This window comes from Lissotriton helveticus, chromosome 6 (genome assembly GCF_964261635.1).
Source record: "Lissotriton helveticus chromosome 6, aLisHel1.1, whole genome shotgun sequence".
Classification (NCBI taxonomy): domain Eukaryota; kingdom Metazoa; phylum Chordata; class Amphibia; order Caudata; family Salamandridae; genus Lissotriton; species Lissotriton helveticus.
In genome coordinates, this window is record NC_136067.1 from 1,124,129,407 (window position 1) to 1,124,155,089 (window position 25,683).

The 25,683-nt window shown below is 42.4% G+C and overlaps 1 protein-coding gene and 1 long non-coding RNA gene across 2 annotated transcripts in view; both read left to right on the plus strand.

Annotated features, from left to right (window-relative positions):
• Positions 1 to 7,755, plus strand: part of LOC144762623 (VIP peptides-like) — a 165,690-nt gene extending 157,935 nt beyond the window's left edge. The window contains exon 5 of the mRNA XM_078647849.1: positions 7,692 to 7,755. Within this exon, the coding sequence (XP_078503975.1) occupies positions 7,692 to 7,755 (64 nt within the window). The remainder of the gene's footprint in view (positions 1 to 7,691) is intronic.
• A 5,758-nt stretch (positions 7,756 to 13,513) lies between these two features.
• Positions 13,514 to 25,683, plus strand: part of LOC144761658 (uncharacterized) — a 134,796-nt gene continuing 122,626 nt past the window's right edge. Inside the window, exon 1 of the long non-coding RNA XR_013595834.1 lies at positions 13,514 to 13,615. This is a non-coding gene — a long non-coding RNA (uncharacterized LOC144761658). The remainder of the gene's footprint in view (positions 13,616 to 25,683) is intronic.

The window sequence follows — 25,683 nt, forward strand, 5'->3', positions numbered from 1 at the left end:
TCACACAATAAGGAAGTAAACACATCTGCTTACTTGAAGCTATGTATTAGTGTGCCTCATGAACTATGAGGGTTTGCATTGACTTAATCCCGACACAATCTTGTTGTCAAAGTAAGGGGGAACAAAATGGAGGGGGATTTAGATACTTTGCCCTTGCCCAAAACAATGTTTACCCAGGACGTCTTGATCCGTGTATGATGATCGCCCTTGGAGAAGAAAAACTTACTGGTGGGAGCCTGTCGCTAAAGCTGCTGCGCCTATTTTGCAAACCCTCGCGTTCCGTGGATGCCTGCTCGGGTTGAAGGAGCCGAGTGAAGTAGCGTTTCGTTTCCGGGAGGCGTGGCTTACCGTTGGTGCGTCACCACATAAAAATGGGCGTGGTCTACAGGCGTACTAAGCATCTCGGTTGCTCTAGGTTACCGAGAGGTGTATCAGATGCAGGCTGAAAGCGTAATGCGCGTCGCAGTTTCTCTGGGGATAGACGAGCTCTGTCAGCTGCTGGCGCAATAAAGTTTTAATGAAAGAGTGGGGATAAATGTTTTAGGCAAAGGCATAACGAGTTAGTTTTATCAATGGCACATGATTATACGCGCATTCACTGTAGGTTACTGTGGTGGGTGTTAATAAAACACAGTTTGGATGTGAATTCAGATAATAGGTACAGACTCTTTCAAAGCAGAGGCATATATATTTGTGATGACTCATTTCAATATAGAATCAAAGTATATATAAATACATGACTGGTAGAAGTTCTTAAACTGGACTTGACCACTTAGAATCTGTGTTTATAAAACGTTGTCAATTGGGCATGACGGAGTTCAACGGGATGTTATCATTGAGTCCCGTTTTATACGTGGATAAACAATAGATCCAGCGCTGCTCTTTTTCATAAAGTCTTTGCTGTAATCTATCACCTATGGTAGTCTGCCAGAAAGAAGGACTGCTGTACTGATGGAAGGACTGCCACTCTGATGGACTGCTGCTCTACAAGACAACTGACTTGCTGGATTGCTTCCCTATTCCTATTTGTTCTGGGGCTCTTCTTCCTTCTGCCTGGGGACAAGTACTTGATCTTCAACTGTCCAAGGAACTCCAGACTGACACATAAGGGCTAGTTTGCTGGCCTCCTGTTCTGGTCCAAAAGCACACAAAAGGCTTCTTCTATCTTGTACTCAGCCTGAGTGTGTCCGGAATCCTGGACCCTTGGAAGTGGTGCTAAAGGTGCCCTGACAGCCAAAATACAAAGTGGGGATATTATTTCTGAAACAGCTCTGAGAATTGAGAACCAGGATGATAATGCGACCATCCTATTCACCTAACCTCCAGATGTGCATTGGCAGGAAGTTGTCTTCGCGGATTCTCCCGCTACGTTCTTCTCCCCAGCAACAAATACATTTCAACTTTCCTTTGCCAAAGGGTTTATAACCTCATGGAACTATCTTTAGCTACATCCCTCTGCCTTGTCCCAGTGGAGATTTTTAACTTCCATTCTGATGACATAGTCGAACGTAGACATCTTCACTGCAGCTTTGAGCCAAGGCTATCCGGCAACATAGCTCCCTCATTGGACACCCCCTGCAACCTTGCCCTGCTTAAATTTACCTTCTAAGTTAATTTTTCTCAAGAAGTTTTTTAAATTTGATGGGAAGCGCTGAACAGGCCCAATCACTTCTTGTATCCTAACTGTGCTCTATAGTGGTCAGGCATATTTTTCAGCTTTCACCTGATCTCTCATGACTAGATGTTCACGTTGGTAGTTTGAACTTTTAGATGCTATTTTTTACTAAAACATGTACAAATTCATAACTCCAAGTTCAAGGCATATGTGCTGTAGGTACACATGCTTTACATACTCCTGCTATCTAGTTTTGGGTTCGGATTTTTGCATGTTGTTTTTCTTCAATATAGTCTTTCCTAGCCACGAGGTAAGGTGACTCCTCCTTTCAGTGGTAGTGCGTATGGTCATCCACTCCATTGTTAGATTGTTTTCTTTCGATCATCTGGTTCGGACGTATATTGCTGGTCTCTGGTTTGGTACCATCCTTCAGGTTCCCCTCAGTGAGCAATCCACTCCACCCTTGACAGTATTGCTATCGCACATTTTTCCCTTTACCTGCATATCCTTTCAATCAAAAAATCTCTCATCTTTGGTCGAATACATCGTAGACTGCCTCCAGACATAGACGCGTCGATCCATCTCTCTGCTGATGATTTTGACTCCGTTTCAGTTCTGTCCTCTGTGCCACTCGAAGTACCGTCACATTGATCTACACCAGGTCTGTAATTTGTGCTTATCATTGGAGCACAAGGAAGAAGAAGACTGCAAGGCTTGTTGTTCGTTCAGGTCGAAAAAGACTCTTCTAGATCATCGGGCTCGAGGACGAGAAATGCAGCAACAAAGCACTCAACAGATGCCGGAGCTCTTTGGAGAAGAGTCCGAACAAGAAGAAGTTCAACCGCAGAAGAAGATGAGGCCTTCATGTTTGAAGAATCCAACTTCGACCTCGAGATCGAGTTCAAGTCAGAAGACATTCCAGCAGGACAGGGTGTCATGGGTACCAACACACCCGTACCCCAGAAGTTGCCCATCACTAAACATAAGGCTTCCACAACACCTCTGCCTTCATGCATTGGTCGGCACTAAGACGACGTTTCTGATGCCCCTCCCTCGAGCACGGCACCAAAACAAAAAGTCAATCCTTCCGGCCCGGTATCATGCCGAGACAAATCGTCTTCGGACCCAAAACATTCTACTCCAAAAGACAAATCTGGTTCACAGCCAAAATCCCCCCACCCAAAACAAAAATATGCTTAGCAGACAGAAACTTCTGCTTCAAAAGAAAAAACTGCTTTGGAACCGGAACCTTTCACTTCCAACGACAAATCCAGTTTGGCACCAAAACGTAATGCACCAGAGACCATATTTCAGACCCTCCGGAACCAATCTTTGAGTTCATGAAAGGCAGATTTGATCGAAAACAGAAGAACATTTATATTAATCCAGATACTGGACACATATTGGCCAAAACTCCTTCCAAGATGTACTTGGCTCACAGGACACTGGAGACAACATGCCCCTCAAAAAAAGAAAAGGACATTGCTACAAATCCTATACATTTGCCATCCCTTCCACTGCCTCCACCGACTTCACCTTTACCAGTACTGCCAGGCTTAGATCCACTTCACATAATACCACAGGGATCTCCTTACACAAAGCCTGATTTAGGAGATAGTGATGATGAGGATAATGATGACAATGCTCATCTGCCTAGAGACCCATGAAATGATTATAATATTGATCCACCCATGGGTTATGTTCCAGACCTATACCCTACAAAACCCTCCCTTCCAGATGATAACGTATCTTATCTGGAGCAAATTTCCAGGCAGCAGCACATCATTGGGTTACACTGCACAAGTACGCTTTAGATGATGATTTTTTATTTGAAACACTCTGGTCTTCATATAGAGTTAGTCAAAGTTTACTTATTTTGAAAAGAGTGATGAGACATGCAGAGGACACCTTAAAAGCCCAGTTTTTGTACGAATCTTAACACCCAGGGTTGATGAAAAATATAAAACATCACCCTCTGATCGGTTTTTATTGAATGACAGCTTCCCCTTGATTCCCTGGTAGTTTCCAATGCTTGTAAATGAGCAAACTCAGACATCTGGTGATGCTCCTCCCCAGATAAAGAATGAAAGCCTATTGACGCCTCTGGTAAAAGAGTAGCTTTACCAGCTGCTAATCACTGGTACATTGCCAACACACAGGGCCTCTTAGCTAGATATCATAGGGCCCACTGGGATGAAATGGAAGACCTACTTCAGTACATCCCATATGAATATAAGTAATCTTTATACATTGCTTTAAGAGCTCTCATAGCTTTAGAACCAAAGCCTCTACCAGCCAGAATACCCCATAGATAATCCCAGACTACGCGATCAAAAGTTTTCTCCGCGTCGAGGAGGATCATGGCCATCTCCCCCCCCCGCGGCACCATAGGCATTGAATAGCGCTATAGCTCATCTAGTATGGTCCGTCGTACCTCGCCCAGGAACAAACCCATGCTGCCACGGGGAGACAAGACCACCAATGATCCTACCCAATCTTTTAGCCCAAATTTTAGAATACAGCTTTGTATACAAATTTGATAAGCGAGATTGGGCAGTATGACCCTTGGTTTTCCTTTGGTTTCCCCTTCTTGTGAAATATGATTATGTTTGTTTCCTTCCAGCAATCTGGAATTACACCTGAACACAATATTCCGTTGAAAAGATCCAACAGCAGTGGGGCGATCTCGGTTTCAATGTTTTTGTACACCTCCAAGGGAATTCCGTCAGGACCTGCAGCTTTACCGGCTGCTACCTTCTGTAATGCGACCCTAGTCTCGCTCATAGTCAAATCTCTGTCCAACTCTTCTCTCCCCTGTTCATCCAATATTGGGCCTTCATCACCACTCTCCTCGCTCTGGCGGCTAGAATAGCCCTTCTCATCACACAATGATTGTTAAAGTTCTTAAAAACTCGTAGTATATCCTTTGGTTCAGTATACTCTTTGCCATCCTCATGTATACTAGAGATTATTGGGCACATGCATCATTGGTTTTTGCCTTCACAAACGGTGCAAATCGCAAAAATCTGCCATTTGCGAATGCAAATCCAATTTTTGAGATGCATCAATTTTTTTTTCGCGCAATTTAAGAAATCGCAATTTTTTTGTGATTTCTTAAATTGTGATTGCATTTAAGAAATCGCAATTTTGCAATTTCTAAAACATGCAATTCATCATTGAAAAAAAATTGCGATTTCGCAAATTGGAAGTGTTAAATTAGCATGAAGTCAACCTTCATGGTAATTTAAGAAAAGTTTAAAAAATGAACAAAAGTGCATTTTTGGCACTTTCATTTTACACACATACATGCCCTTGGGCATGTATGTGTGAAAAATGGACTGTATGTTACATTTCAGGAGTGCAGGGGGGGTCATTTGGACCCCCCCCTGCACCCTAGAAATTGCATTCTCATTTTGCGATTCCTTAATTGCGAATCGAAAAATGAGAATGCCTTCCCATTGATTCCTATGGGCCTCTAGGCCCATAGGAATCAATGTTAAGGGATTCCTTATTTGCGATTCTCAAAATTGGGAATCGCAAATAAGGAAAAATTAGAAATCGCAAAAATATATGCGATTTTTTGATGCATAGGTATTTGCGATTTCTAAATTGCGATTCCTTAATTTTCGCAATTTAGGAATCGCAAATACCTACAATGATGCATGTGGCCGTATATTCTTGACCTTGTCTTGTCTAATTCGTAGTGCCAAAGCCCTACTTGCCTGCTCCCCAGTTTCGTACCGCTTTGCCCTAGAGGTTTGATACTCACTAATTGCCTTCTGCGTTACCATTTTCTGTAGCTCTGCTTTAATAATCATCAGTTTTCTTTGGCTCTCAACACCATCCACTCCGTGTCCAATATCACTGATATGCTGCTCTTCTGCTTCCGCTAGTTCCCCCATAAGTCTCTCTACCTCTCTCCTATCCTCTCTCCTTAACCTTGCCGAACAGCTTATGGTTTCTCCCCTTAGGGCAGCTTTAAATGCTTCCCATACACCATTTCGCTACGAACTATACCGGTTTGCATCAAAAAATTCCCCAGTCCATTTCCTGAGATGCTCTACATATCTATAATCCGCTAATAGCCTCCTTTCAAATGTCCTACTAGTTTTTTCCTCTCTACCTTATCCAATTCACAGGACAAAATCAAAGGATTATGATCCGAAATTGCTTTCGGGAGTTTCCTAATACTGACCTTATTTATTTCTGAAGAGGAGATTAAAAAGTAGTCTAGCTTAGTATATTTCTGGAAAGGATTCGAAAAATATGTAAAACCGGGGTTATGCGGCTCCTTATCCCCCGAAACATCCTTCAGCCCATGCGTGCTGATGAGATCCTTCAATGCACGGAACACTCTAGGTTTCCATCCTACATATACAGACTGATTATACCAATCGACAGAGATGTTTAGGTCACCACAGACTATAATAGGGGTGGGCCAGCTAGCTAGCTCTCCTTCCAAAATATCATAAACCTCCGGATCGTCTTGATTTGATCCCATAGACTACATACAGTGTGTAACCTATACGTAGCTCAGCTATTGCCCATCTCCCCAGACAATTGGTTTTAAACCGCTTGGCCCCCCTAGGGAGGATCTTGCTAAAATTGCAACTCCCCTGATTGACGAAGTTTGAGACGAACATGCCAGCAGCTCAAAACCTCTAATAAACATCAGGTTCCTTTTAGTCCATGGTAGGTGGGTCTCTTGAAGACAAAGTACATCAATTCCATTATATTTGACAAAATGAGACAGCCTTTGACGCTTCCTCCAGTCATTCAACCCGCCCACATTGACTGTACAAATTCTAATGTTCAGCATTTTGTTGATCTAAGTTACCACCTTCACTTTTTTGAAACATTTGTGTCCTGGCCTTAGCTGGACCATTACCCAGACCGAGCAAGAAACAAAGAAAATCTACAGAGCACCAAATTATCCAATTTTTTAGTTTTCCCCCCTTACCTCCTTTCCCACTCCCCCCACCCCCCGTTCCCACCCTCTCCACCCCACTCGGCCCCCTGCCCCCCCTGTAATCCCCCTGTAGTTTTTCATAGAGAATATGTAAATTATTAGCAAAATTACATTTAGCTTCTTCAGCTAGATATCACAGGGCCCACTGTGATGAAATGGAAGATCTACTTCAATACCTCCTACATGAACATAAGTAAAAGGCACAAGAGTTAGTTCAAGAAGGAAACCTCATCTCTAATTGTTCTAATAGTTGTGCTCTTAATGCTACTGACACTGCAGAAAGAGAAATCAATACCAGCATTCTCGACGTAGGCATGCCTGACTTAGAATTGCAGGCTTTAAACCAGAGGTCCAACAGTATATCATAAATACTCTGTTTTGACTAAAGGGAATTACTTCAACTCTCTGTAAAGTTAGCAGATATATGAAGTAGCATGACCCATTGCCCTACACAGTAGGCTGTAAGGGGGCGGAAGAAAAAACTGAATGAAACAACTGATTAATGGATGAAGAAGGCTGGCTGAAAGTAGAAGTATATTTTATTTGCAATTTAATTGAAATCAAAAGATCTTTGAAAAACCCAGACCTGAAAAACACACTGGGACATAAAGGCATTAGACACTTAAACAACAGGTCAAGTAAGCTACGAAAATAGATCAGTGGGGAGGGCATTTGTTTGTCCGATCTCAAGAAAGTACTTAGAAGGAGATCATACAAAGGTGAGTTTTCCTATTACAGGAATGAAAGTGATAAGTTTCACATTTGTTGTGAATTCATGCTGTCTTTGACTGTCCGACTGGTGTTAAATGCAGGTAAGATTTTGTAAATGAAAACCAAAAGACCATATGACTTGATGAAAAACCAAGGGTTGAATTTAGAGTAACAGATATTTGAATAATTATTACACCTAAACTGAGTGCAAAATCTGTAGTGCTTCATAGAGCAACGTATTTAAATTAATAGTAAAATTACATTTGGCTTCTTCAGCTGCTCCACGAAATACATGCCACATGCATATTTTCACTCATTGCTACACATTTCACAGTGCACAGATAATGTCAAATTTTAAATGAATATATAATTTCTCATATGTTCTCTCCAAAACAGCAACAATGACCAAACGCCAGTGATAAAAGCATTATATCCAAGAGAAGTTGGAATTGTAGAGTAGCTTTAATGTACAACCATCAACAGGATACAGAAACATCAAACTGACAACTCAGTATTGGAATGTCATCATTCTAACAATGATGCAATCAGTCAGGAGAAACTCTTAAAGATACAGTGAACATAACACATCTCTCATTCATAGTAAAAGAATTAAAAACAAGGTTTAGAAAGATTATGCAGAGTATCAATAAGAAAGAGAATATAAAATTAATTAAACAATAACGTGGAATATAATTAAACTAATGCAATACATAATCATTGTACTTCTTAGGAAGCTGTATAGATCTCCTAGGGGTAACTCTCTGGTAGCTGGTGGAAGGAACTGAGCTAGGATCAGTGTAGAGAATTTAGTTTTGTCATTGAAATGATGTCTGACATCATTACATTTGGCTAATTTGGACATGTTCCACGTGTAGCCATTGTCTAAAGTGACAACATTTTTTTCTAATGGAATCAATGGTGAAAGGTCCTGTGAAATTTGAAATACCTTTGTGACCAAATCTCGGTTTTTTCACTAGTACACTGTCACCCACATTCCATTTCTTGAGTTTGACAAACATCTTAGCATCATAGCGTTGTTTATATCTCTGCTGATAGTTAGTCAAAGCTTCTCTCCTTCTTGCTACCTTCTCAACACTGTCATCACCTCCTTTCTCTGGAAGCCAAGCAGGATTGAGCTTAGATTGAGCTAATCTACCCCTCAAAGCTTCAAAAGGTGATTTCTGCATTACAGCATTGGGAGTTGTGCGATGTGCCCACCACGTTTCCCTCAAGACACTGGTGAAAGAAACTTTGGACTCTAAAGCCCTCTGTGCACAACTCTTTACTACTCTATTCATCCTTTCAGTGAGACCATTCGCCTGGGGAGAATAAAGAGCCATCTTTTGATGAATGATCCCTAAACCATTCAAAAAACAACTCATTTCATTGGAGGTGAATTGCACACCATTATCAGTGAGTAAAAACTTAGGCACACCTTCAGACACAAACACTTCTTTCAAAAACTCAATTACAGTTTTGGAAGTAACTACACTCATACATTTTGAAACCACCCATTTGGAAGTGTAATCCACCAATAACACAACAAATCTCTCATGAGAAGGCATTAGTTCAAACGGACCTGCTATATCCAGTCCTAACTTGGTCCAAACAGTAATTTGAACTTCAACAGGAGAAAGTGGAGCCTTACTGGTTGTATGTGATTTGTCATTGACAGCACATAAATGGCAATCTTTGACTACAGACTCTACCATGCGGTCCATGCCAGGCCACCAGTATCTTTCCCTCAACCGGGCTTTCGTGAGATTCCTACCCAGATGTCCTTCATGAGCCAGGTTAACCACTTTATCTCTCAAACCACTTGGGGGCACAATTCTGTCACCTCTCAAAAAATTTCCCTCCATATAAGACAAATCGTCCTTCACTGTCCAATAAGGTTTCAAAACAGTCTCAAGCGTATCATAACTTGGCCACCCGTTCTTGACTACATTCTTCAACAATTGAAACACATCGTCAATCTCAACACACTGAAGCCATTCCTCCTTAGATATGCTAGATTCCAGCACCCAATTTATGCACGTTGTGACATCATCCACAATACAATCACCTTGGACAGGAAGACATGATAAACAGTCAGCAGGTTTATTATTCTTACCAGGAATATACTGCACCCTGAAGTTATACTCCTGTAAACCTTCACTCCATCTTTTTAACCTAGGTGTCATATGATCACTCTGATGACAAGAGAAAATTTGGACTAAAGGACGATGATAAGATTTAACAGTGAACGGTATTCCCCATAAGTAAAATTTCAAATGGAGCACGGCCCAAAATACTGCTAATGCTTCCCTCTCGATACACGAATAGTTAAACTCAGCTTCCTTCAAAGCTCTTGAGGCGAAAGCCACCACAACCTCTTCACCATTCACGATCTGAGAAAGTACAGCACCCAGACCTTTGAGGCTGGCATCAGTTGTCAAAATGGTCTTAAGCTTGGCGTCAAAATGACCCAAAGTAGGCATTTTTCCAATTTCTCTTTTTACTAATTCAAAAGCTTTGTCACAATCAACAGACCACGAAAAATGCACACCTTTCTTTAACAGAGATCTAATGGGTTCAACAAGACTAGCAAAATCTTTAACAAATTTGGAATAAAATTCCGCCATTCCTAAGAAGGATTTTAATTGTTCTTTATCTACGGGTGTAGGTGCATTTACAATGCTTTCCGCTAATTCTAATTTAGGCTGAATTCCGTTCCCAGAGATAACATGTCCCAAGTACGTGACTGACTTTAAACCAATATGACATTTTTCTCTTTTGACAGTAAGTCCACTAACATTTAGTTTATCCAACACTGATCATAAAACCCTGTCATGTTCACACTCATCCATCCCATGAACTAAAATGTCGTCTTGAAAAAACATTACGTTGGAAAGGCTGCCAAGGACTATTTTCATTACCCTTTGAAAGCATGCAGCAGCCGAAGCTAGACCAAAAGGCATTCTAAGAAATTGGTAAGCACCACAGGGTGTGACAAAAGAAGTCAAGTGTCTAGAATCTTTATGTAAAACAACCTGGTGGTAGGCTGAGGAAAGATCAAGTACACTGAAGATCTTTGCTCCTTTCAAAATGCTATTACTCTCTGCTATGTTGGGTAAAGGTTGTCGATCCACCCAGATGCATTCATTTAAACCACGCAAATCTACACACATTCTGATAGACTTTCCCCCATCCTTGGGTGCCAAAACTACGGGACTTAACCACTCAGAGGATTCAATTTCCTCAATCACTTTCAAACCCAACAATTTTTCAATCTCAAATTTGAGTGGCTCTAACATCATGTTAGGTACCTTCCTGACTTTGTGTACACATGGCTTGGCCGATTGCTTAAGAGTAATCTTGTGTTCAAATCCCTTCAGACATCCCAAAGTATCAGAAAAAAAAAGGATATTCAGTAAAATATTTGTCAGTCTCGTTCACAAAATCTACTTGGGTGGGAAGAAAACTTGAAAGAAAATCTTCCATCAACATGACTTGGTTCTTGGGGTTTTTGGCTCCAGGGTTATAAATGATACCTAAATCATGTTGATGTCGCCATCCAAGTAGATTGTCACCCCTGACAGCAATATAAACCTTACTACTGATATTCTTGCCCTTTAAAGAAATGTTGGCCACAATGTATCCTAGAATTTCTATCTTAGACTTGTTATAGCTTATAGGAGAAATGTCAGGAGGTAAAAGTTGAACATTATCTAAACCCACAGCTTCATCCCAAATTTTGTTCCCAATTAGGGTAAAAGGAGACCCTGAGTCTGCCATGAGCTTAAACTCAAACCTGTCAATCTTAATATCACAGAATAGCATATAGATGTGTTCTGTGTCAACCAATTCATCTTCAACATTGGAAATTATGACAGTACGTACAACGTCAGAATTAGCATTAAACTCATTGGTGTCCTTTTTCTTACCGGACCTACACACACGTGCATAATGTCCTTTGGTGCCACAGTTATTACAGATACTATCCATTGCAAAACAATGAGGAAAATTAGAAGTGTGGGAAAAACTACCACACCTATAACAGCGTATTTTTTGATTGTTAAAATAAAGCTGTTGGCGAAAATCACGTTCCTTGTACAAATTTGGTTCTTTAGAAGAAAGACGATTTTCGAAGGAACTTTTCTGGGGTACAGAAGTCTTCAGAGACGGTTTGCTTTTAGAACTAGTACTGACTTTGGCAATCTCCTCATGACACTCACTGGTGAATTTATCATTATCCAACATGTGTACAGAGTCTGAAGTTTTTTGTTTTTTTTCGCTAACAGTATGACCTTCATCCTCTTTATTTTTTCTTATCTCCTTGACCCAAGTTGAAGTGTTCTCCATGCCTTCAACAATATCTACAGCTTCTTTCAAGGTGGGGTTCTTAGACAACAATTTCTCTTGAACCCTTGAACTGTTTGTGCAACGAACAAGTTGGTCTCTGACAAGAGATTCAGCTAAATCTCCAAAATCACAGGTACGAGAAAGGGTCTTCAAAGAGGCAACATACGTTCCAACACGTTCACGAGAACCTTGAACACGAGTAAAGAATCTGTGTCGTTCAAGAACAACATTAATTCTTGGACCAAAGTATTGTTCCAACATGGTCATGGACATTTCAAAAACATCAGCAGGTTCACCATCAGCTCCTCCAACAGGTATACTGTCCATGCTATCATACGTATGTCTGCCCTCAACTCCCAAATTGTGTAACAAAATGGCTTGTTTTCTAAAAGCTGAAAATTTTTCTCCACCAATAGCAACCAAGTAGGAGTCAAATAAGTTTCTCCATCTCTTCCAAGGAAGAATAGGTTCTCCTTCTTCCGAAAGAAATGGAGGTGGTTGTGACATACTAGATGTCGTAGCCATTATTGAAATTAATGAAAGAAGACTGAAAAACAAAAGGCGATCTGTAGTAATTTCTTTGAAAGATAAATGGTCCCTAGAATAGTAATTAGTATCTAGTAGTCACTAGATTTTACCAAAATGTGACTGTGCAGAAAGAGATATAATGTAGTAATGAATAACGTCTAGTTATGTGCACTAATGTAAAATAAGCGATACTAAATAAACAAATCATAAACATATGTGCTCACAAATGTGATAATTACTCTTTAAGAAATAATTGTTTAGTTGTGTATATCAGCGTAAAATCCCCAGTCCAAACCTCTAAAGAATTTATGTGCAGCTGTGTACATCAGCGCGTAGTAGGTGACTTGACCTGGAAAAGAAGTCTTCTTCTGTGCGTGTCCTCAAATGAGAAGGTCGATGCGCAGCCGTGCGCATCGGCGTGAGGTGTGTAACTAAAGGAACAATGAAGACACGGTATTTAGTTGGTGAAAACACACAGCCGTGTGCATCGGCGTGAGGCGCGTAACCAAGGGAACAATGAAGATGCGGTAATCCAGGGTGTTGTGTTGACGCGGTAACTACGGAAACCCAAAGATGGCCGCCAACGTGATGACGTTGCACGTTGCGGCGTTGTGAGACGTCAGAGGTTCGTGGCTCCACAAAGAAGTTGTATTCAGGCAGACTGTACTCACGCAGGCTGAAACTTTGGAATGCCGGATGGAGGTCGCGAAGGAGAAATCTCCTGCATGCGACGTGACGCGAGGCAAGTGTAGCGTTTTAATTCAAAAGTCAACAAAGCTGCAAAATTATCGCTGAAAATCAGAATAAAGTCTAAAAAGTCCGTAAAATGTCCGAATTTTTTCCAGGCAGGCAGCAATCACCTCTGGTTCAACCAGGAATATTGGTATAGGAAGCATGTACAGCCATATAGTCCAAATCTGTTTTTTACTTCTGATTCCACGAATCCAAGTATAATTCAGGGGAAATTGAGGATTATCAGGTTAAGTAAATTCAAAGTCAATGGAGATATAAGTCTAAAATCATATGAGGTACCTGAATGAGTCCAAGAAGAAGTCCCAATCCAAACAAATTATAATCCAGGATTTTGATAAAAATAGGTCCAAATTCACGTCTAGGGGAATTGATGGTTGTTGATGCTTGTCCCCAATCAAGCCTTGACCCTCGTCGCCAGTGATAAAAGCATTATATCCAAGAGAAGTTGGAATTCTAGAGTAGCTTTAATGTACAACCATCAACAGGATACAGAAACATCAAACTGACAACTCAGTATTGGAATGTCATCATTCTAACAATGATGCAATCAGTCAGGAGAAACTCTTAAAGATACAGTGAACATAACAGCCAGCCAAACGCCATTCTGACGGTGTGTTTAATGAAAACTACATGCACCTTCAGGCGAAAGGGGCTCTAAAGAATTATTTAGATTCAGTGCTTTCAGGACAACAAAGGTATTGGATCATTATAACAAGGAAACATATTGTTTTTAATTAACCAGATATTTAACAAAGTTAACATGTTTATTTTGACTGCATAATACATTTTCATTCCCTGGAAGTCCATGAAATGTATTTATTTATGCTTTTTATTTTTATTTAAATAGTTCTTGTTTGTCAACAGAGCGCACGAGTGCCTTGAACTGGGGTGGCTCATCCATTTGAGCAACCTAGCATTGCCCACAAGTTAAAAACAGGATGCCTATTGCAGAGTAATTCCTTCTCTATTTCATTAGTCCGTGTCTCAATGGACACATTTCCAAATTAATACACAATTACAGCTGTCAGAGAAAACACAAAAAAAGTCTCAACGAAAGTCTTCTTTAATATCTTTTGCAGTCAGCTGACACGTGTTTCGTCACATAATAGTGCGACTCCTCAGGGCTGGGGAAGATATAAACAAAGTACTATGGAGTTTTGTATCCAAACACATTTTCTTATATATAAATCACAACACTGGTTATATGTAGTGACTCAGTGGAGGTGAAAACTTGTTTATAAATCGCGTGAGGTGAAATCTTGCTTGGATCGACACTAATTCCATGGATTGATTGTCGCGGAAACCAAAGATACACACTTGTGCGGTGATATTGTGGGTGAAAATGCCAAAACCAAAGTGGGTGCTCTTCTTGGGAAATTAAAACTATATAATGTAGATTGCGTCTGTTAGACATACACTATGTAAATCAAAAAAACCCCGAGGGACTAGTATGATCAAATGACAATGAGAGTCTGTGAACGAGTATCCAAGATAAGTGATTTTCTAACATGCTGCTACAGGTGAGTGCACATACCGCTCACTGTAATTTTGTGGGTTACCGATCATACCTGTAGGGTTCAAACGAAAGGAGAAAAGGTCTAAATATAAAAAGAGGAGAAGGGAAAGAACAGGAAAACAATATTTAGATTATGTATTATAGAACCAAACGTAAATAAAGGTCGAAGGTCATCGCCCTGATAGACGGGCAGTAGAAAGAGAGTCCTATATGCGCTCACCGCTTGGCCGGTGATACTTCCAACCCGGCTGGGCTCTAGACCATGTGTGGCGTGTCAGTCAAAGGTGGGCTACTCCGGGTTCTATCAGAAAGAAATGCATATGAAGGAGAGAATAAGAGGAGTGGACAGAAATTGGTAATGTCAATTACTTGGAGTGTAGAGCGTAACATAAGGTTCCGGCAGTTAGACATCCAAAATTCTCACCCGGTAAAAAGAAAAACCTTGAGTACGAGTATTTCCTGGTTTAGTCCAATGCTGTCTTGAAAGAATTGCGATAAATGGCAACGGGGAGAATGAAGCTCAATAAAGCTGTGAATTGAAATTAAAAACAGTGCAGATACGGGAAATTAGAATGGAATTAGAGTTAAAACCCGGGGCTTTCACGATCAGTCCAAGTCAAATGATCGCTTCATTCTAAGACAGACTAGAATGTTTCCTAAAAAGGAAAAAAGGAGGGAGGAGGAGGGTGGTTTACCTTGAGAACGATGAATCCGCTATGTTTGATCAGCTGGCAGGCGCAAGTTATAACGAAGGAGCGGGTGTGCTTCCTTCGATGGGTTTCCTGGATTAAGTACAGTTACACCAGCAAGCCTGACAGTGACACCAGCAAGCCGTGAGGGGAACGGCGCTTACTCACCACTCAGCATCGCCGTGAGGGGAACGGCTCTTCCATCTCGCCAGATCCGACGCAGCGGGGGCACTCCAACACCGAGCTGCCCCGGGGGTCTGGCGCAGCGGCCGTGACGCCAGCAACGCGCCCGGAGGCGCCATAACTGAAGGGAACGCCCCGCGGGACGCACACGGGCAGCGCCGAGCTAAGCCCGGGCAAAGGGCGGGCCATCTGTGGCCATCAGGGGCCATACTTGGCTGTTGAAATGGGTAAGCGAAAACAGGACAACCACGCAGAAGGTGAGGGAAAAAAGGCTAAAGTCCCCAGAAAATCAGAGTCTATTATTTCCTATCTGACTTCAGCGGTGGGGGTGTTGAGCGCCGAAATTGCCAATGCGGAAAAAGAACCCGGATTGGTAATTCCTGCCCTCATAGGTGAGGTTCCTTTAAGTTTGCTTGAGCCAGCTCCAAGAACTAGTATTCCTCTGGACCCTGTTGTGCTGATTACGAATCCATCATTTGTGCCTAACAGTGGTATAGCCGGTCCGGAAAAGCAAGCTAGTGATGTGGAGAGGTCTCCTTTAAATCCCTCAGTTAAAACTGACGAAGTATCTACAGGTACTGTTGGGAAGTGAAGGAAACCGCGGAAGTCAACTAGAAGATCGACACAAGGAGCGGTTTCACAGCCTTTAGACCATACTGTAGCTGATCGCCTGGCGACCTTTGTGGAAGAAATGTTCAAATCATGTTTGGAGCCTGTTCTTATTGAGTTAGCTAAGAACATTGTGGACTCATTGAATACCTGTGTTGCTAGTTTGGTTAAGAAATGCGTAAATATTGATACATTTATAAAAGAGCACAGGGACTGTTGTAGGGCGGGCAATCTAGTTTGCGAAGAACATATTAGTAATGGGGTAAAAAGGAGGCAGGAGGCAATAGGTGATACCTCTCTAGCTGAAGCACCCTCCACTACTGCTTCAAACTCTGGGCAGGTAGGGGTTCCAAATAAATCAAAAGTCAGTCAGCCCCTTATTTCGAACATTGCTAAGGCTAAATCAGCAGATAGCGAGGTTGCTATTCACCCCAGGGCAAGTCTTAGTACTAGTAAGGGGCTCCCTCAGGGGAGGGGACTTACTTTAGATCTCCCGCCAGACGCTGCACCTTTGGTGGCTGTTTTGACTGGGGTACCTCCCTTAACTAGCAATTCTGCTGAATCCACACAAAACCTTATGGGGATGGCCAAAAAGTGGTGTGCCCAATTTAGTAGTGGTAACTCAGACATTTCCTCCCATGTTATCATGGCAAGACGGGTTGGGTGGGTTGGGAATCGGAACAAGTGCATTTTGGGGGACTGCGTTGTGGTCAATTTTAACAGCCCAAATATTGCAAATAGGCTGTTTTGGGATGCCTCTGATATCAGGGGCGTTGGTATTATGCCTCTCCCGTTGAGATATTTTTATCCACCGGGCCCTAATATGCAATCACCCCTGCTGGAACAGAACAACTTACCCCCCTGACCTACCCAATGGGTCGGTGCCCCCCAAAGGATACTAGGAAGAGGGGTTAGAGTATCTGAGAGAGTTGGGAATCCAGGAGAGACTTCCCCCAGCAACCCTGGTAGAGCAATGATGAATGGGGTGACAGATATAGTTCTGTCGAACCATTTTTCTCCTTTATCAAATATGGAGGATAATGACTGACTACTTGATACATATGATCACTCAGGGGAGCCTACTAGGGCGCTGGGTCGCCCATCCACCTGTAAAATTATAAGCTGGAATGTGGCTGGAATTAGAACAAAACAGAATGATGATATATGCGTTGGTTTTGTTAAACACTACAATATTATAGCCCTACAAGAAACATGGGATACATAAAAAAAAATGATCTGGATGGTTACTCCAGCTTCGCAGTTAGTGCTATCCCGGGGATTGGAGGTAGTCCAAAGGGTGGCCTAGGTATGCTTACCTCTTTAAAACTTACTGGCTCTTTTTCTATGTTGGACTCTGGTCCAATAATCTATTAATCCTTGAGTGGGTTGGGCCGGAACTCCATACTATTTCATTAATTAATTTCTATAACGCCAGTGAGAAGGAATTGGTGAACCAACATCTAGGTTCCCTGGCGGAATTTTGTAAATGACTATAAATCAGCACACAACACTTTATTCGAAATTATCATCATGGGTGATTTTAATATCCACCCTTGTGGTTGGAATTGTGTTTTGGACAATAATTATGGACCCCCAGGCTCGCAGATCCCGCACTGTGAACACAATAGGCAGGGGGAGGCTTTAGAGGACCTTTTAGCTAGTTTGAATCTGTTTGAGGTGACACAGGACTGGGAGGAGGGGAGGGTACCCACATTCAAGGGTAGAGACTCGGACACTGTTATTGATTACCTCTTTGCCTCCTCTGAGGTAGTAGATAGGGCCACCCTTTATGAAGTAATCCCATTGGTGTTTAGGGATCATAACCCTGTGACCCTGGAATTGAATTGGGGGGAGGACACTAACATTAGGAACAATCTAGCCAGTGAGACCACCCTTTGACCCCAAAAGATCAAAGAAGGAGACTTAAGTGGGCTAAAGTGATCCCAGAAGCCTTCATGGAGGGTCTGCTCCTAAAGGCTGAGGCTCATTTGGGGGTCTGTCTAGATAGCTCAGCCCCAATTAGTGATTGTGTTAGTGCTTATGTCGCCATTTGAACCCAGATTGAAGTGGACCTGAAGGTTCATAATAAACTGGTCCCAAATAAGCTTTTCAGATGGTTTGATGGTTGTTGTCCAAAGCGCATGGTGCTCTTTTGCATGCATTAAAACAAAAACCTAGAGATAGAGTGCTAGTGGCTAACCTAAAGAAGGCCTATAAAGGGGCAATTTTTAACCGGAAAAAGGCTATCAAAACTGAGGCTTGGAATAACCTCCTAACTGTAGAAGTCTTAAGGGATAGTAGCAAATTCTGGGCAACCATCAACCACCCCTTCTCCTCAGGGCAAGAGATTTTTATTCTAGACTGTGTGATGCCGGACGAAAAATGGCTTTCACACTTTAGAGGGATCTATGCTAGTGAAGGTAGTGCTTGCCAAGAGACTCTTTACGAGCCTATACAGCATGTGCCTCCTCTCTTATTTCAAGAGGAGGAGGTCTACAAAGCAATATTAGAAATGTCCAAACATAAAGCGCCAGGCCCGGATGGTGTACCAGCGGACCTCTATAGTACTTTACCAAAATTCTGGGCAAAGATTTTAACCAATGTTTTTAATGCGTCTAGCGTAAATGGGATCCCGGCATCCTGGGCAACCTCAGTAATAGTCCGAGTTTTCAAAAAGGGCCGGAGGGATGACCCCTCTTGCTACAGACCAATCTCGCTGATTGACTCTGCTGTTAAAATCTTGGGCAGAGTCATCTTGTACCAACTTAGGGATTGGTTGGAGGAAAGAGGGGTCCTTTCCAAATTACAATATGGGTTCAGGGAGCAAAGAAGTACATTAGATCAATGCTTAAGGCTGCACCTGTTGATAAGCAAATGTACCCAGGGTAAGGAAGGGTTGCTCTCTTAGGATTCATGGACCTCTCTTCGGCCTTTGATCTGGTGAACAGGTCGAAGCTTTGGGCCATTTTATTAAGCATAGGGATTGACCCATCTTTAGTAAACTTTTTAGCTGCTCTTCATCAAGGGCTTTTAGCATCAGTCAGGGTCACTAGGGAGGGGGGTCGCACCAGTCACTTTAGCTCAAGGCGGGGCGTCAGGCAGGGTTGCATCCTGGCGCCCCTTCTTTTCACTTTGTATATTAGATCTCTAGACAAAAACTTGGAGGGTGCCTCACTGGACGTTCCGCGTATAGGAGGTTCTGTTATACCGGTTCTCCTGTACGCGGACGATGCAGTGTTGTTGGCTAGGACGGGCCTTGGTCTCCAGAGGCTATTGGATTCCTTTGGGATCTTTATGGGCTCATTAGATCTGAAGGTCAACAACCCCAAGTCACATGTTATGATTGTGGGCAAACGCCCGAGGGGGCAAAAACTTAAACGTTTTGTTTGTAACGGTGTTGAAATTTCAAGGGTACTGGTATTTACATATCTTGGGGTTTTATTTGATGAGAGAGGCACATGGGGCCCTCAGCAGAAGTTAAAGTCCAACGCTGTAGTTAGGTCAACAACTGCCCTTATGGGCTTTGCAAAACGGCTGGGGGCGAGACCTATGGAGACACTCTTAAATGTGTATAAATCAAAATGCTTGGCAATAGCCTTGTATGGTGTCTCTTTATGGAGCTATATACCCCAGGAAAAGATACAGGTTGCCAAGAATAAATCTCTAAGATCCCTCTTGGCGGTCCTCCAATCTACCCCTACATTTTCTATTCACTCTGAATTGGGGTTGGGATATGTGAGGGATCAACTAAAGATTGCCCCATTGATTAGCTGGATTAAGACTTGGCTGAACCAAGAGATCTCATTGAACCACCTTATTTTGAGAGATTGTATGGTCTTAGACAGGGCAGATAGGGTACCGTGGCTAGTTTACATAAAGGAAATGTTTTTAAAACTCGGACGCCCTGAAATTTATGTGTCTCCAGATCTCATTAAAAAGGAAGACATAGCCTGGACAAAGAAGAATGCCCTGGGTATGTTAGCCCTGGAGCGCGAGGAAGGGTTATTGATGAAACCTTGTGCTAGAGCTAATTACTCCGTATGGAGAATTCCTCAGAGCGCGCAGGAATTGTAGCAGTGATGAAGGGTTTACTCATAACCTACGTGAGATGCAGAATAGATTCCGGAGGAGGGGTTACACAGAAGGTACCTTGCAGAAAGCCACAAATAGAATCAATAAGGTCAAAAGACAAGATGAACGAACATGTTCTTTTGAAGTGCATTTCTGAGGATAGTCAGTAATGCACATTGGGGAAAAATATTTTCATGCAATTCGTATGCAATCTTGCCTTATCATCACCACTTTTCATACAATCGATATGCAATTTTGCTGTAAACCTGTGGAATATACTTATTTCAAATAATGGGGCTCTCAATGGACAGTTAATCCTTAATCTTTATGATCATGTCGTACTTTACTGGGAGTTTCCATTATATTTAACTGAAGGCTCTGTGGAAATTTTTCATTATATACCGATGTTAGTTTCAAACAATCTCTTGTGGCTATTGTAATACCCACAAATAAGCTCTTTGTTTTTCCGGACATCCATCGCAAATGCAATTATGATTTTATTGGCACTACATGTCACGACCTACACTCGAGACTGACATTCATGGTTACGATTGGATTCGCACTCTACGTTTCTCTCTCCTCACCTATCCATGTCCTATCCCTTTATTCACCTCTCTCCTTACAACACCATGGGGGTAGAGGCATATTTTCATTTACTTTTCTTTTTTTTCGAATATGCTTTTGAAATCGTGTTTTACAAACACGAAGGACAGGGCTTATAGTCCAGGGGGCGACGTTACAGTCCCACCTATATTTTGGAGGGTTACGCTCTAGTGATCCATATACGGGTCCTAGCAGCAAACTTTTAAATTCTCTTCCGGGTCGGAGTCACGTGTCCTTATCTGGAACACGGGATACCGCTCGGCATCAAGGCAGTCCGCGCAAAACCGGAGGAACACAATCCGGTAAGTTTTGCACCTAGGCTTTCGGCTAACTGTATGCCATGATCGACATGTTTATGACAAAGATACTGTTGGCACAGAGCAATCTTACATTTGCTCTCTTATCTTGACTTAATCCAGGAAACCCATCGGAGGAAGCACACCCGCTCCTTCGTTATAACTTGCGGCTGCCAGCTGATCACACATAGCGGATACATAGTTCTCAAGGTAAACCACCCTCCTCCTCCCTCCTTTTTTCCTTTTTAGGAAACGTTCTAGTCTGTCTTAAAACGAAGCGATCACTTGACTTGGACTGATCGTGAAAGCCCCGGTTTTTAACTGTAATTCCATTTTAATTTCCCGTATCTGCACTGTTTTTTCTTTCAATTCACAGCTTTATTGAGCTTCATTCTCCCCGTTGCCACTTATCGCAATTCTTTCAAGACGGCATTGGACTAAACCAGGAAATACTCGTACTCGAGGTTTTTCTTTTTACTGGGTGAGAATTTTGGATGTCTAACTGCCGGAACCTTATGTTACGCTTTACACTCCAAGAAATTGGCATTACCACTTACTATCCACTCCTCTTATTCTCTCCTTCATGTGCATTTATTTCTGATAGTAGCCCACCTTTGACTGACACGCCACACATGGTCTAGAGCCCAGCCAGGTTGGAAGTATCACCGGCCAAGCGGTGAGCGCATATAGGACCCTCTTTCTACTGCCCGTCTATCAGGGCGATGACCTTCGACCTTTATTTACGTTTGGTTCTATAATACATAATCTAAATCTTGTTTTCCTGTTCTTTCCCTTCTCCTCTTTTTATATTTAGACCTTTTCTCCTTTCGTTTGAACCCTACAGGTATGATCGGTAACCCACAAACTTACCGTGAGCGGTATGTGCACTCACCTGTGGCAGCATGTTAGAAAATCACTTATCTTGGATACTCGTTCACAGACTCTCATTGTCAATTGACCATACTAGTCCCTCGGGTTTTTTTGATTTACAAAGTGTATGTCTAACAGACGCAATCTACATTATATAGTCTTAATTTTCCAAGAAGAGCACCCACTTTGGTTTTGGCATTTTCACCCACAATATCACCGCACAGGTGTGTATCTTTGGTTTCCACGATAATCAATCCATGGAATTAGTGTCGATCCAAGCAAGATTTCACCTCAGGTGATTTGTAAACAAGGTTTCACCTCCACTGAGTCACTCCATATAACCAATGGTGTGATTTATATATAAGAAAATGTGTTTGGCTACAATACACCATAGTACTTTGTTTGTATCTTCCCCAGCCCTGAGGAGTCGCACTATTATGTGACGAAACACATGTCGGCTGGCTGCAAAAGATATTAAAGAAGACTTTAGTTGAGACTTTTTTTGTGTTTTCTCTGACAGCTGTAATTGTGTATTAATTTGGAAATGTGTCCATTGAGACACGGACTAATGAAATAGAGAAGAAATTACTCTCTTGTGTGCAATAGGCATCCTGTTTTTATGTTTATAACGTATTTTCTTGGAACAGACGTCTTGGAGGGGTTATAGGGCTTATCCCCTCACCTGCATGCACCAACACCTACTATTGACAATCTTACTTATCTTACGTCTACAGTAGCTGAGCGCCCTTTTCCCTTTACTCCAAAAACCCTTCCTGTTGTTATATCGCCCCACAAGCTCTCTAGCTAAAAAACCAAAACGGCAATGAAGTCTATTTACTATCACTTTTTTTTCAGCAACCCGTCTTGCACTAAATGTCAGGACGAGGAAGGGACAGCACTGCCAAGTGTCAGCAGCAGGGACCTGTGCTCTTTAAAAAGCACATGTCTCTTTGGCAGGCCATCTTGGGATGGCAAGCCAGACATATGCATTTTAAATTTCTCTAGCCTAGCTGTCTTAGACAACCGGGTTATAGAAAGTGCAGGCTTCCATTGCCCAAAGAACCTCTGGGAGAGCCTGCTCTGTCCAATCCTGGCGCTTTTTTCATGCTGTGAAAGCAGCGAATGTGAAGAAAACATACAGAAATCACTGTGGTTACTATGTGTTAGTCCTGCAATTTTTCATTACAGGTGTTAAACTTGCAATTTCCCAGATATGTTGTGGTAATAGCATGTAATATCAGCAATACTGGTCATATATTGCCAAGCCTTACTACAGGCCATTTGTAATGAGGATCTTACTGACCGCGCAAAAACTGGGAACAGTCTGCAGACTCTGTCATGCAAAGCAAGGGACTTGCTACAGACTTTTTTCAGCTGAGCACAAAGATTGAATGGATTGGTACCAATACAGTTCGCCTATAAAAATTTGAGGACATTGCTACAAGTCCTATACATTTGCCATCTCCTCCACTGCCTCCACCAACTTCACCTTTACCAGTACTGCCAGGCTTAGATCCACTTCACTTAACAACATAGGGATCTCTCACACACAGCCTGGTTTAGGGGATAGGGATGACGATGATGATGATGATCATGATGACAATGCTCATCTGCCTAGAGACCCATGGAATGATTACAATATTGATCCACCCCTGGGTAATGTTCCAGACCTATACCCTACAAAACCCTCACTTCCAGATGATAACATATCTTATCTAGAGCAAATTTCCAGGCAGCAGCACAACTTTGGGTTACACTGCACAAATACGCCTAAGATGATGATTTTTTATTTGAAACACTCTGATCTACATATAGAGTCAGTCGAAGTCTGCTTATTTTGAAAGGCGTGATGATACATGCAGAGGACACCTCAAAAGATCAGTTTGTGCACAAATCTTAACGACCAGATTTGATGAAAAATATAAACCACCACCCTCTGATCAGTTTTCATTGAACAACAGCTTCCCCTTGATTCCCTGGTAGTTTCCAATTCTCGTACATGAGCAAACTCAGACATCTGGTGCTACTCCTCCCCAGATAAAGAATGAAAGCCTATTGACGCCTCTGGTAGAGGAGTAGCTTTACCAGCCGCTAATCACCGGTGCATTGCCAACACACGGGGCCTCTTCGCTAGATATCACAGGGTTCACTAGGATTAAATGGAACATCTACTTCAGTACATCCCATATGAACATAAGTAAAAGGCACAAGAGCTAGTTCAAGAAGGAAAGCTGAGCTCCTCTCTAATTGTTCTAATGTATGTGCTCTTGATGCTTCTGACACTGCAGCAAGAGAAATCAATACCAGCATTCTCGACGTAGGCATGCCTGGCTTAGAATTACACGCTTTACATCTGAGGTCCAACTGTCTTACATAAATACTCTGTTTTGACTAAAGGAAATTACTTCAACTCACCGTAAAGATAGAAAATACCTGAAGTAGCATGACCCATTGCCCCACACAGTGTGCTGTAAGGGGTGGAAGAAAAACGTGAATGATACAACTGATCAGTAGATGAAGAGGGCTAGCTGAAAGTATAAGTATATTTTATAAAAAATGTCATTAAAATCAAAAAGTCTTGGAAAAAGCCAGACCTGAAAAACACGCTGGTGCACAAAGGCATTAAACACTTAAACAACAGGTCAAGTAAGCTACAAAAATAGATCCTTGGGGAGGGCATTTGTTGGTCCGATCTCAAGAAAGTACTTAGAAGGAGATCATACAAAGGTGAGCTTTCCGATTACAGGAATGAAACTGACAAGTTTTACATTTGTTGTGAATTCATGCTGTCTTTGACTGTCCGACTTGTGTTAAATGCAGGTAATATTTTGTAAGTGAAAACCAAAAGACTATGGGCCCGATGTAGGATTTTTTTTTTTACCGGTTCATAAATACCGACTCATACCGAATCGGTATTTATGAACCGGAAACCCAAATGTAGGTAAAAATCCGGTAAAAAATACCGATTCGGTATCAATCGGTATTCAAAGCCGGTAAATACCGAATCGGTATCTACCGAATCGGTAAATTCCGACTCGGTAACACCCATACAACCCTATGGCCTTCCAGTCCCATAGGAATGAATGGGAGACAACGATTCGGATTTTACCGATTCGGTAAATACCGATTCGGTAAATACCGAATCGGTAAAATCCGATCTCGAAATTTCGAATACATGTCATGTGAGCCTGTGCACCAATCAGGGACACCCACCACACCCCACATCCTAGCACCTGAGAGATCAGCCAATCAGGTGCAAGTACCACACCCCAGTCCCTGGAGGTGGCCACGCCCATGCAGGTGCAGAGCAACAGAACTGCAGAGAGAGCTGGAAGGGAGACAGAGGAGCAGGCAGCAGTGAGATCAAGGGAAACAGCATGGAGTCCCAGGAGGCACCAAAGGATAGAGGTGACAGGAAGAGAAAGATGAAATTTAGCCCCACAGAGCTCCAGGTGCTGGTGGAGGAGGTTGTACAGCACTACAGCCAGCTGTTTGGGAAACAGTCTCTGCATGTTGCAGAGTCTGTAAAGCGGACCACCTGGCTGGCAATACAGAGCAAGGTCAATGCTCTAGGAGTGACCCACAGAGACATTGACGACATGAAGAAGAGGTGGTATGATCTGAGGATCACCACCAAGAAAAAACTAGCCACCCAGAGGAAGGAATCAGCAGCAACTGGTGGGGGGAAGAGCCGTGCCCCAAGCCTCACCGACCTGGAGCAGCTTGTTGAATCAACCATGGAGCATGAAAGCATACATGGGATCGGGGATGCTGATAGCTCAGCCAGAGCTGCAAGTAAGAAAGGTAAGATGCATGTACATGTACCCCACCCATTCCCAGGCCCCTTCCCCAATGTGGGTGAATCACTCACAATCCAGCACACAGGACTGTAGTCCCCAGCAATGCATCATGGTAGTTGTAGTCAT